At 42.7% G+C, this 13051-nt stretch overlaps 1 protein-coding gene across 5 annotated transcripts in view; it reads left to right on the top strand.

Annotated features, from left to right (window-relative positions):
• COL14A1 (collagen type XIV alpha 1 chain) overlaps positions 1-13051 on the top strand; it is a 210291-nt gene that overhangs the window by 182957 nt on the left and 14283 nt on the right. For all 5 annotated transcript variants that reach the window (XM_027063985.2, XM_027063987.2, XM_015085660.3 and 2 more), the window contains exons 43-45: positions 745-780; positions 1807-1873; positions 5441-5629. In XM_027063985.2, the coding sequence (XP_026919786.2) occupies positions 745-780; positions 1807-1873; positions 5441-5629 (292 nt within the window). The remainder of the gene's footprint in view (positions 1-744; positions 781-1806; positions 1874-5440; positions 5630-13051) is intronic.

Here is a 13051-nt window from a genome sequence, read left to right as displayed (position 1 = left end):
TTTTAGAGTCGAAACGATAGGTGGAATGCTCTGAAGACATATGTTTTGCTTATTAGTGTCACTTCATTACAGATACCTTGAAAACTCCCTTATCTTTTCAGTAAAAATGTGTGCCGTAATAATAGTTTCTTATGGGTCAAAGAGTAGCTAAGCCACGAAACAAAATAATAATTTAACTGAGAATTCATGTTAATATGAGTTCCCGTTATCAGGGAGAACCGTGGGGAAGGAATTGTGTGCTGTGACGCCAGATGGAAAGCGGAGTCGGGTTATGGGGTTTCACAAATGTCATCTCTTACCCTGAACTCTTACGGTGGAAGATCTTTTACTTCCTTCTTTTAAAAATGGAAACAATTTAGCTATTCAGCAGAGGTTTGTAAGATAAATCAGGAAGCATCAGTAGACTACAATCCGTGGGCGGGAGGTGTTTAGTGTGAAAAGATGTGAGCGATCTATTCAGTGAAACTACATGGCAAAACAGCATTGCCCCATGATCCCAATTTTGTGTTAAAAAAATGCTCTCTCTACCTATTCAAAGGCTGGGGGAGCAAAATGTTTCAAAGAGCTACTTCTGTTTGGTGGGTTTACAGGTCGCTATTTGTTTATTCCTGTTGTGTACCTGTTTGTGCTGCACAATCACTAGAGCTAAGAAAAACATCTTAACAAAATAAGAAAAGATGCATCCTCATTATGCCCAGCTGAATGCAGTGTGATAAGTAACTTGATGATTTACGTTTTTTACAGGGTATCCCTGGAGCAAAGGGGGAACGAGGAGAAAGAGTAAGTACCCTCCGGCTCTGTTTATCACGCACAGCTGGCTGCACATCTTTCATCACCAAAGCCTGATAAAGGATGACCATTTATACTGTCATGAATATTCATTGCTCTTATTTCATTCCCTCTCTCCTCACTCTCCTCAACTCATTGGACTGTGAGCACATTGTCAGGTGGAAAAATACCCTGTGGGCTAAAAGTCAGGAGAGCAGGTTTCTAGTTGTGTATCTGCTGCCATTCAGCTAAATGACCTCAGGCCCATTTCTTTAAGGATCAGAGGGAGAGAATCAAACTCCTCTGAACTCCAGAGTGAATTTGAGGACAGACTTATACAATGGATGTAAAAAGGCATCAGAGAAACAAAAGCCCTGTACATTTGCCAAGTAGTAGATATGGGGCTTGTGTCTTGCCTGATGGGCCAATATTAACAGCCAATGGCAGACATACATCAACGAACTGGCTGTGTCATGTAAGTCAGTTTGTTTTAGGGACCTTCTCTCCCTTTTGAGAAACTGTGCAGCTGCTGATAGAATTGTGCTGTCGCCTGATAGAACTGGGCTGGGTAGTAGAAACAGCAGCGGCTTTGGGCTCATCCAGTCAGTTACCTTTGTGGAACTTTGGGCAACGTGTTTAACTCTGTTCATCTATAAAATGGGTTTAATGTCTTTCCTTTGAGTTGTTATTGATAGTAAATAAGCCACGGCCTGAAAAAGTGCTATATTTTATAAGCTCTAAATAACTATAAAGGAGGCATTAAATACATATGGGTTTGTTTCAAAACTTAAATTTTTTAGAATCTGGGAACAGAAATACGTACTTGGGCCTTTACATTTAATATAGACTCCCAGGAACCTGACACCATGAGTGTCAAATTCCATGACCTTCTCTGCACATGGTGGTCAATCCTATCTGTCACGGGAGCCACAGGGACCAGGCGGGAACAGCTAATGAAGCCAGGTCTGCATCCTGGAAGTATCGCCATGCAGCTGGGCTTGGGCCTGAGAGTCAGGAAGATGCTTCTTTTTCATCCAGGGTGATCTGCAGTCTCAGGCCATGGTCCGAGCAGTGGCGCGTCAGGTGTGCGAGCAGCTGATCCAAAGTAAGTGCGTGACACGGGGCGCCTGGGTGGCTCAGTCGGTTAAGTGGCCGACTTCAGTTCGGGTCATGATCTCACGGTTGGTGAGTTCGAGCCCCGCGTCAGGCTCTGTGCTGACCGCTCAGAGCCTGGAGCCTGTTTCAGATTCTGTGTCTCCCTCTCTCTGACCCTCCCCTGTTCATGTTCTGTCTTCTCTCTCTCTCTCAAAAATAAATAAATGTTAAAAAAAATAAAAAAGAAAAAACAAAATAAGTGCATGGCAGTTTCGGATATTGTTCTCTGTGGTTCGTCCAGATGGGAATCTGCCCCTCCCAAGAGTTAGTGACTCAAGAGAACACCTCCAAAGCTTTGTCTTGGTGCAGATGGGTAAGCTTTACAGATGGCCATAACTAACCCATTACAGAGGTCATTACAGATCACCCTTGAGTTCTGTGTCGATGTCACAGATACCTAATTCCTCTGTGGCATCTGTCCAAGAGCTCTCCTTTTGCCCATATAGATCTAACTTGACTGCCCCGATCAGATCTTTTGTTCTTTCTTCATCTTCAAGTGGATAGATTTTTTTTCCTCAAGTACTCAGCACTTGAAATCTGCCAGACGAAGGAATCCGAAGCTGCTTTCAAAGAGATGATTCATGGTGTTAATTTCTATCAACTCGCTAGATTTAAATCAATACCTCCTTTTTGTCCTTTTCTTTGGACTGGCCTAAGGCCCTTCACTTTATTCTGTAACATTTATGTAAATACAACATAATAATGCCCCTACACGCACACAGGGGCGGCCTTCACGTGACATTTTTGACATGACACTGGTGCTCATGCCAAAAATTACACTGGAACATGCTTTATATGACACCCAACTTTCCCACAGCACAGTATTCCAATTACTGATTCGTGTTCATTCACTTGTATATCTACCCGTTTTGTGTTTCTCCCAGGCCCTCTGACGTTTTGTCTCAATAATCTAACCAGAGGGTTACTAGTGTGGGCCCTTCCTTTTGCCAATGATTTGTTCGATTCCAGGAATATCTAAGGCCTTGTAGGGACAAAATATTCAAACCCAGCCATCTCTGGCTTAGCTCTAGCTGTGAAGCCCCCTACTCTGGTAGCACACGCCCCTCCCATGAGCTGAGTGGCTGCCTCAGCTCTGAAAGGTTCCATTTTTTTTTTGACCCAAGGATGTCTAGGAGTCTCATAAGCATCCAGATAGGCCTTTTGGCTGGTAGCAGATATCCCAAATTCCATCTGTAGTAGAGAAACCCAGACCTCATCTTTGGGAAGGCATGGAGTTACTGTCCACACCATCTTGGGAGCGTTTTCACTAAGACATAAATCATGCAGACCATGTACAAAGCTACAGTCTTCAGGCGTAGGAGTAATGCTTCCTATATTTTAACTTTATTTCATTTTATACATTGCCCAAACTAAATGTGTGTGTGAGAGAGAGGGTTTACCAGTTTTATTTTTTTTAATTTAAATTTATTTATTCTGAGAGAGAGAGGGAGAGGGAGAGACAGAGAGTGTGTGTGTGGAAGGGGCAGAGAGGGAGGGAGAGAAAGGGAATCCCAAGCAGGCTCTGCACTGTCAGCACAGAGCCCAATGTGGGACTTGAACGCACAAACCGTGAGATCATGACCTGAGTGGAGATCAAGAGTCAGATGCTTAACCGACTGAGCCACCCAGACGCCCTGAGAATTTACTAGTTTTAAATGAAACTATTAAAGTTTAATGCCACAATAAGATCATTAAAAACATAGTAAATTATAAAAGCTAAATGGAACATTAAGTGGAATATGTCCAAAGCTAACCTGTACCTTGGATTATCTTGTAGGTTTCTCATTTCAAGTAAATGAAAGTAAATGAGCAGGTAATTATTTTAAGGAAGCCTAAGGGTTAAATCCAAATAGGACTCACTGACCACAAAATGTGGAAGATTTCACAATAGTTGTTGTCATATTCCACGGTAGAATAAAAATCTTTTAAAAGTATATGATTATTTAAGATGTGCCCTACAAACTCAGAGTTCAAAATGGAGGTTTTTCCCTCAGGAAATCTCAGATTCTTGTGAATGACTTGGAGGAAATGAAAGCCAGCAGGGAGTTATACAAGAAAGCTGAAATGAGCCCGTAGAATAGGGAGGCCCTGCCTGTGAGTGCCGTTGTGAGAGAAGAAATAGAAAAGATTGCGTGCAGCTTTATGAGCAAGCCCCGACCTGCCCAGAGGCTGTTTCTGGCACCTCAACCATCTTCCCACATCCCGCCTCAGGTCCTTCCCATGTGCCGTCTCAGGTTCCTCTGGGCTCCTTACTTCATGGCTTAGGTTTCTGCTCAGAACTTCATTCATCAGTTAGCTTCTAAGTATAATAAAACCATGAGTTATCTGGTTTTTGGTCCAGAGCTGATCAGAAGAATGACTCGAGGAAAGGTTCTGTGGGGAACTGTGTGAGGTCAAAGTGATGACAGGTAGAGAAAGTGATGAAGGATGGCCCCTTGTCAAAAGAGAAAGGTGGAAAAGCACACGCCTACAGGTGGCCCCTGAGTCACCAGGAAGCCAATCCTAGTTGCGGTCATGGTCCTATGCTTAGGAATGCATTGAATGTATTCTAGAAATAATCCCTCTAAAAATGGTTACTATTCTTTATTTAGATTTGAATGTTTGGAAAGGGTGAGATTTTCATCTAGGAAATTCACTTATGTGGGAAATCTTACCTTCTGATGTTACCGGAAAACTGAATGAAGCATTATGGTAGCAAGCTCTTTATCAATCTATACTTCTGATTATTAAGATACATTCTTCCAGGGGCGCCCAACTCTTGATTTTGGCTCAGGTCATGATCTCGCGGTTCATGGGTTCGAGCCCCACATGGGCCTCTGCGCTGACAGGACGGAGCCCGCTTAGGATTCTCTCTCTCTCCCTCTCTCCCTGCCTCTCCCTCGTTCACGCTCACTCACTTGCTCTCAAAATAAATAAATAAACTTAAAAATAAATAAAATAAAATACATTCTTCCAGCCATAACTGAGTTAAGGGATTATAGGAGAGAGCGCCAGATTTTCTTTCTTTTTTTTAATAAAGCTCGTGGGAGTTTCTGCAGCTGGGACCCAAGCAAAGGCTCCTTGGCGACGAAGAGACGAATTGAAACAGAACACTTGTCTGGGGATTTGTGAGCAAGAGGGTGGAGCAGTCTTTGTGGGTTTGGAAAAAAGGCAAATAAATTGGTGGGGTTGTTGCTAGAGAAAAGGGGCAGCTGGGTGAGGGTTTGGGGGTCAGATAAATGTAGGGGGCGAAGATCAAATTTATGACTTCTGCCCATTGATGTTTACTGGGATGCTGATGTGAGCTGTAGGATTCCAAACTATTGAGATGTGTCTTGAATACAGTCCAGCTGTTCATATCATCCAGAGTAAAATGTAATACTTTTTAACTTGGAAAGCAACATATTTCAGAGGGGTGTGCTTTTCCTCTTGTGGTTATCTGACAGAATTGTTTGGAACCTTGACAAATAAAACCGCTTGTCTCCCCTTTCTGTGTGTGACAGTTCATTGAATGTTGTCTTTGCCCTTTGTGTCTCAGGTCACATGGCCAGGTACACAGCCATCCTCAACCAGATTCCCAGCCACTCCTCATCAGTGCGGACCATCCAGGGGCCTCCCGGGGAGCCTGGCAGACCAGGCTCACCTGGAGCCCCTGGTGAACAAGGGCCCCCCGGGACCCCAGGTTTCCCAGGAAATGCAGGTGTGCCGGGGACCCCAGGAGAACGAGGTAAGCTGGGGCACCTCTCTCGTTGGAACACCACTGAGGCGTGTACAGTGAAGCAGAGTGGAACAGTGGTGCTCATGCAATGATGAAGTCCAAAATAATGAATGTAAATTCGTTTCACCCCATCTATTCTCTAGTTTCTTATTTATCCATCTCCAAGATTGAGAAATTGAGTAATCTACAAAGCATGTCATCAAAAGCCATGTCTGCTCGTATGAAAAAGGAGGATCAGGACCCTCAACTCACCTCTAAGAGGCTTTTGAGCTAATGAGAGGAAGGTATCCCCTGTTAGATGGAGGAATTAAGAAGAGGTGCCCCTTCCAGGTAGAAGAATTAGAAAATGGTGCTCTCCTCTGATGTAGCATCACACATATGTCATGCTAAGCCAAGAGCTCACTTCGTAGGTCTGGTGCCTTTTTTGTGCAGTGCCCATACTGGGCAACAGTTGGTGGCAGCCCTCAAGTGAGTCATGAGTCATATCGACCTATGATTTATGTATGTCTATGTAGACCATGCCAACTATAAACTTCGGATGAAAATATTGTTTGTGGTACCTCTTTCTATAATATAAGGCAGCATTTTATTTAATAGTTTCACGGGCCAATGTTTTGTCTTTCCTACTAAAGTTTCTTGAAAATAGAAATACTACTTAGCCTTTGCTGTTATCCTCTACAGGTTTTAGCAGTGTCGTGTAATACAATAATAAGACTGGCTGAATTTCACCCAACTCTATAATTGGCCAAGGTCTCCCACTCCAGAAGCAGATTAAAGAGATGTGGGAAATCGGGGTTCCATATTAACCACGAAGAAAGCAATGGGGAGAAAGACAACCGATACAAGTATTTTCTAAGACACAATTTTATAGAATGTGGGTCTGGGGAAGAGCTAAGTATTATCTGTTGCCCTGTGAATCCTACTACTTTTGTGAGATGGATAGGATATATTCCTTTTGTAACATTGGAGATGTAAAATGCGGATGACAAAGGTGATACTTTATGTTCATTCTTGATCCGTGCCAACAGGCCACGTGCGTTCTGCCTCTGCGCTTTCGTACGCATTGCCCCCCGCTTTGGAAATGTCCTTTTCTTTGCCTGTCTTGTGCGTGTCTTACTCTTAGCTCAGGGCCCAACTTCCCTTCTGTTTCAGGAATGAGGTTGTTGTCGATCACCCCAGACCACAAATGGCTTCACCCCCTGAGCACCTGCCACACCAACTGTCTCTCCCACCCATTTGAGCACTCATCAGGGATGGGTGAACAGCTAGACTGCCAAGACAGGGTCAGGTCTGAATTGTATTGCACACTCAGTAGCTGTTGCTCTAATGGGAACCCAGCTCTGGTTTTCCTTTCTGAAGGTTTTTCCTGGGCCAGGGCACTAAATCAGCACATGTAGAGAGAGGCATAATTCCCTCACAGCACATGGAAGATCTGGCAGCTAGGAAGGTGGCCACCTCTGTCAGCAGGGCACCCTCTAACGGTGTCGGTGATGGATCACCTGTGACTCAGGGGGCACAGGGCCAGCGCCTGAATCACTCTCAGCAAGTCACAAGTTGTGTTTGTTCTTTTTGGAAGTCCTGTTCTTGTTCTTGCCAGACTGAGTCTCTCCTGCCCTGCAAGAGGACGCGAATGCTTAGACTGGAGGAAAATCATCCAGGAATTCTCAGTGACCCAGACAAACTTCGAAATAAGAATTTCCATGGTGTAATTTTCCTACCCACCTATAGCTGTACAGGTATTCCTAAAGAGTGTAGAAGACAAAGCAAAATCCTGTCCTGCAATTCACAAATACGTGGAGGATGACAGTAGGACAAGAAAGTGAGAAATGCCCTTTGCACATGAGGGAAAGTGATTTTGGCTTATTACCAATTGAGGGGAATGGTTTGGGGCTTAAGGTTAGGGTTTATTGACCAACGCCTAAGGACTTTTTATTCCTAGCAAAGTATTTCAGTCCCGTTGCGCTCGGGATTTGTTGCTGCAAGGAAGAGAGTGATTTTTTTTTTTTTATCTTGTGGTCCAAATGCCCAGAAAGTATTGAGAGAGACAAGTATCTACTTTTCCACTAAATCAAAACAATAGAATTTTAAAACTTAAGACACTTCAGCCATCATTTCTCCAAACACTCTCATTTTGTGTAAAACAAAACATATGAAGATATTGAAGCCCAAAGAGTCTTGAAATCAGCCAACATCAGGACTAGAGAGAAAACCCAGACATCATGGAATTTCTTTGTTGTTGTTATTGTTCCTTGCTATATAAAATATGATTATCATGGTACTCCCTATAATGTAATTTTAAAAGGACACTATGTTATAGTAAGTAAAAATAAGTATTGTTACTCAGGAGTGTATTTAGCCAAATACTGAGCTACAAAAGCAAGGCAAAAAGCACGATGCAGTATGTACGTGCATGTGTATGCATGCACACATGTGTAACTGACGCAAAAAGAAATACTACTGACCCTTACTATCATTTCTGTTCTCTTCTAGTGTTAAAAGGCCAAGGGGCAACCTTGGATTTTATGTCCTCTTCGAAATACACTGTTCTAGTACAAACGTGTACTTTAATTAATCCAATCATTATCATTGAACTAGCCAAAGAGTATGCATTTTGGAAAACAGAAAAGAAGTGACACTCTCCCCATATTTGCAGTGTAGACATTGTTCATGACTTTCCTGACATTTCCATCACCTAACAGAAGCCTATGTTTTGCCTCCATTTGAATAGCTACCTCCCTCTCATTAACCCTTTGTCTCCTTTAACTTAAACAAAGTACTTTTCATGAGTTTGTGTGGAGCAGTCTTTTTAGCTACGTTCTCACATGGATCGCAATATATAACGGAATCCTTAGAATTTAAGGATTCATTCGAAGGATTCCTGCAGCTCCCATTGTTCTCTAAAGCTTGACTCCAACTCAGGCTTGTCTAATTATTGGTACCCAGAAGTGAAGAGGTCCCATTTCCATAGCATAAGCAAAATGTCATGTAGCCCAATTTCTCACCCGCTTTTCTCTTCTTGTCACTGACACTACATGGCTCATTGCCAGCAAAGAAAAGCTATCCCTCCATTGGCTACGGTTTTGTGGCTTCTCCCCATTAAACGCTGTGCTGTCTTCAGGTAAATGGCTCTGTACCCTGGCTTCCAAAGTTCACCAGAGCTCTACAGTTCCCCGTTAGTCCCCAGAACTGAAACAACAGCGTCCTGACTTTTCTGACGTGAACTCACTCTCCAGTCACAGCCTTGCTTCTAACTAGACCCCTAGATCATCTCTCCAGTGCTAGTTCTGATCTTCGTGTACCATTCCCAGAGGATGCACCTGTTACTTCCTCATTCCATTTAGTTAAATAATGTTCATATTCCACGTTGGTGTCTCGAACCATATATTAACCCAAGTCAAAAATAAGTTCGTTGGTCTGTAGTTGGCAAAATTAAATTTCTTTATTTGAAAAGAACTGGAAGTGTTTTCAGATTTCAGTCTTTAGGCTTCAGTTTGTGTCATTACCCAGAAAGTATTGGATCACAGGAATCATCCAACTGAAGATTTTCATGTTCAGGTTGTACACCCGTAAAGCCGGAATTTAATCTGGTTTATTTTGTACAATAAATCAGTAAACATTTATTGAATGCAGGGTTCACATAAGGCTTTTGGCTTGACAGTGTGTGAGATAATACTATTATTTACGGCTTTCACTTATTAGGCACTAAACGTATCTGCCAATGTTGTGCTTATACTATATACACAGTCTCTCATTTGGATAAAATAGAAGACATGGTTTTGGGTAAGGAAGGAACGCGGAACATTAGTGGATGCGCCAGCTAGGAGAGTAGATAGATGCTAAGTGAGTACATGCTGTCAGAGTTTAGAGGAAGACATCACGCAGCCTTTGAAAAGAAAAGGTGCCAGCACTGATTAAGCAACTACTGTTGTGGAGCGACTGTTAGCTGCTTCGCGACTTATTAGTGCTCATAGAAGTCTTACGAGGTCAGTATTAGCTCCATTTTTAAGTGGGGAAACAGAGGCTTAGCTAGTTTGTCAGTTGTCTGAGGTCACACCGCTGGACAGGGGGGACTAGAATTCAAGTGCACATCCGCATGGTTCCAGATTATCTGTGCTTGCACCTTTCCACCCTCTTGCCACCTTTGAGTTCATTGTGTAGCGGGGGAATCACGTGGGAGAGGCCAGAACCATGCAGTGTCTGGTGGACCCCTGTTTCCTGATGGCTTCTAATCACCACAGTTCACAGCTCAGTTCACAAAAACCAGTCAACTGCCAGACTGACCAGAAGGCAGAAGCGGGTCATGGTTGTACTATTTGCAAGCTCTTTGCACACTCCGTTCTGTATTTGGAGAGCCTTGGGACACCCGTGACCCAGCAAGTGACCAGCTTGGAGGTGAAGCCAGGTGATTTGTAGGATAAATATGAATGTGAATAAATTATTTTCCATGATTATACATTTTGACACTTGAGGAGTTTTTCTAGGATTTTAACATGTTCCCAGGCTATATAAGAATCCAAATAGGGAAATTGCCTGAAGGAAAACTGGCCATGGGTCTGGCAATAGAATTATACTTCTATTATAACTTCTCACCCTAGGGGACATAGAGGAGAAACCTGGAGCAAGGCAATTCAGTCTTGTTTCACTTGTGATATTTTAGGTGAGACACCGATTTCACTTCACTATTTGTGATGCTGCTTTAGCCAGAAACAGGTGATGAGATGTGGTTTGGGGCATCAATCATATATATGTCAGGATCTGAGCTTTGCCACTTGCTACCCGTGTAAGATTGGCTGCTTAGTCGTACAACTTGATTGTTTGGGGATCTTTATTCATTCATCTAACCAGCATTTACTGAGCATCTACACCACATCAGGCATGGTGCTGGGTGTTAATGACATAGTGGTTAACCGGGCTTATATTTCCTACCTTTCATGTACCTAACATGGAGACAGATATTAAAGAGACTAATAAAAAAATACATGAATGGTTTCATTGCGTTACCATCATTGTAAGTGCCATGAAAAAATACATGATGCTATGCAACCTAGAAGAGGGGACTCTGACTTACTTTGTCAAGTCAGGGATGTTTTAGCTGAGACCTGAAAGTTTAGCAGTTTGGCATATCAAGAAGAGAGTCAGAGGAGAGCATTCTAGGCAGAGACAGCAATAACGTGTATAAAGGTCCTGAGGTGGAAAAAGGCTTGAAACCTTTAAAGCCATGATTCTCAACACCAGTAAACATATCATCTCTTTTTCTTTTTTAAAAATTTTTTAATGTTTTATTTATTTTTGACACAGAGAGAGACAGAGCATGAGCAGGGGAGGGGCAGAGAGAGGGCAAGACAGAATCTGAAGCAGGCTCCAGGCTCTGAGCTGTCAGCATAGAGCCCGACATGGGGCTTGAACTCATGAACCATGAGATCATGACCTGAGCCGAAGTTGGACTTCAGACATTTTTTTTTTTTAAAACGAGAGTGCCATCTAGTGTAATAGAAAGAAGTAAAAAGAAAATAATGTATAGTTAAATCATTTATTCTAATAGGCAAATTCTCAGCATGACTACACTGGAAACATAATGAAGAAGTCAAAATGTATTTATATTAAAGAACTACTGGGAATACAACAGCTATAAATTCAGGCTGATGTAGCTGACCTTTATCAATAACATGTCTTTCTGGGGCGCCTGGATGGCTCAGTTAGTTAAGCATCTGGCTTTGGCTCAGGTCATGATCTCATGGTTTGTGACCTCAAGCCCCACTTCAGGTAAAAACACTAGCCCTGCCATCTCTCTCTCTCTCTCTCTCTCTCTCTCTCTCTCTCTCTCTCTCTTTCTCCCTCTTTCTCTCTCCCCCCCCAACCCCTGCCCTCATGGGAGTCTCTCTCTCTCTCTCTCTCCCCCTCTCTCTCTGCCCCTCGCTCACTTGCGTGCCCCTCCTCAAAAAAATTGCCTTTCTGTATTGGTCTCTGTTGTGTTCACAGTGAAGATCGTTTGATAGTAAATACATCATTGGCACTGTGCAAATAAATGTAAATCCTATTCTATTTTTTTTAACTTTTCCATTATATTTTGTTTTCCAATGTGGGCAGAGAAGCCTTATACTATCCACTATCTCCTCCTACCCATCGACAGTGTCAATGTCTTTATCCATGTTAGTGCCTGGCAAAAGCTGAGTGGAAATGAATGGGAGGTATCATTCCAAAGATTTTCCCCACTGGAACTCGTTAGTTTCTTTAAGTGTCATTAGCACTTGTACACACTCTGTGGGATCCAATATTTTGGGTGCAATCTTACTATTGAGGCTCAAAAAAATAACAGTGTTGGGATGTCATCTTTAATCACAACAAAATTGCATGTCTTTGTGTAGAGCTTGATGCCAGGGCAATTCTCCCCTCTGTTTGTTACCCAGGTTAATTTTTTATAGTCCTTTGAGGATAAAATCCCTGAATGACTTTTGAAGTTGGAAAATTATCCCCCTCGAACGTTCCCTGCCACAGGAGACCGAATTTCTAAGGATTGAATGTAAAGAAAGACAAGATTTAAGGATCAATTTTGACCCGTCCTGAGGTTCTGTGGTTAATTTGAAAAAGATGGACTTTGTTCCAGAAAATGAGAAAGGGGGAATGTGAAAAGAAGATGCAACCCAACCGAGTTCCCCCGAGCAAACACAGGTAGGAAAGGAGTCCGCCACTCTCCAGTTGCTGAAAGTCCATGATAGCGCCGCTCAGGGACATAGAAATGGCAGTCAGAGCAGAGAAATGTTTGCGGACACACAAAAGCTAAATCCAAGTCCCTAATGCTCATGCCCATTTCCTGTGAATCAACAAGCCTGAGAAACCTGGAGAGAAAACTGGGTCCCAGGTTGGTTCAAAGCTGGGAGAGACAAGTAGGGTTCTTGTGTTCAATATTTCTGTGGTTGAGAAGAGCTGTTGGCACTGAAGATACATCTGACTGAAAACTTTGGCCACAAATTCAGAATAAAAGTGTAGCAGTTGTGAGACAGGAGTGCCTCAGTGGTAAGAGTCTGTAGAACTTCTTAATGTCCCGTTTCTCCTGGTTTATTCCTGGAAAAATGATCTTTATGGGACAGGTCAACTTGATTAAAGACAGAGGGTTGGCAGGGCTCTGGTAATAATTTTCTGGCTGATACTTAAATATTTACAGGTCTTCTCTGTGATGTTGTATTATATTTGATATTCAGTTGCATGAGGCATAGCCTTTTCATTGCTGTTCAAAATCTGCTGAAATGCATGTTTCTTTTCTCATCTCCTGCTTCCCCATTCCCTGCCTCTCATCTCCTGAGAGGTAAACTCTGGATAAATAAAGGTAGTTTTCTCTTTCCTCACCCCATAATTATCTGATAAAGTCCAATGCGAATGTCCTTTGGAACAAGACTCTGTTCTCTGAAGGGTTGGTGGATTGTTTTCTCCTAA

Source organism: Acinonyx jubatus, chromosome F2 (genome assembly GCF_027475565.1).
Source record: "Acinonyx jubatus isolate Ajub_Pintada_27869175 chromosome F2, VMU_Ajub_asm_v1.0, whole genome shotgun sequence".
Lineage (NCBI taxonomy): Eukaryota > Metazoa > Chordata > Mammalia > Carnivora > Felidae > Acinonyx > Acinonyx jubatus.
Note: the sequence above shows the minus strand (reverse complement) of the source record. Positions and strands in the feature narration are given on the sequence as shown.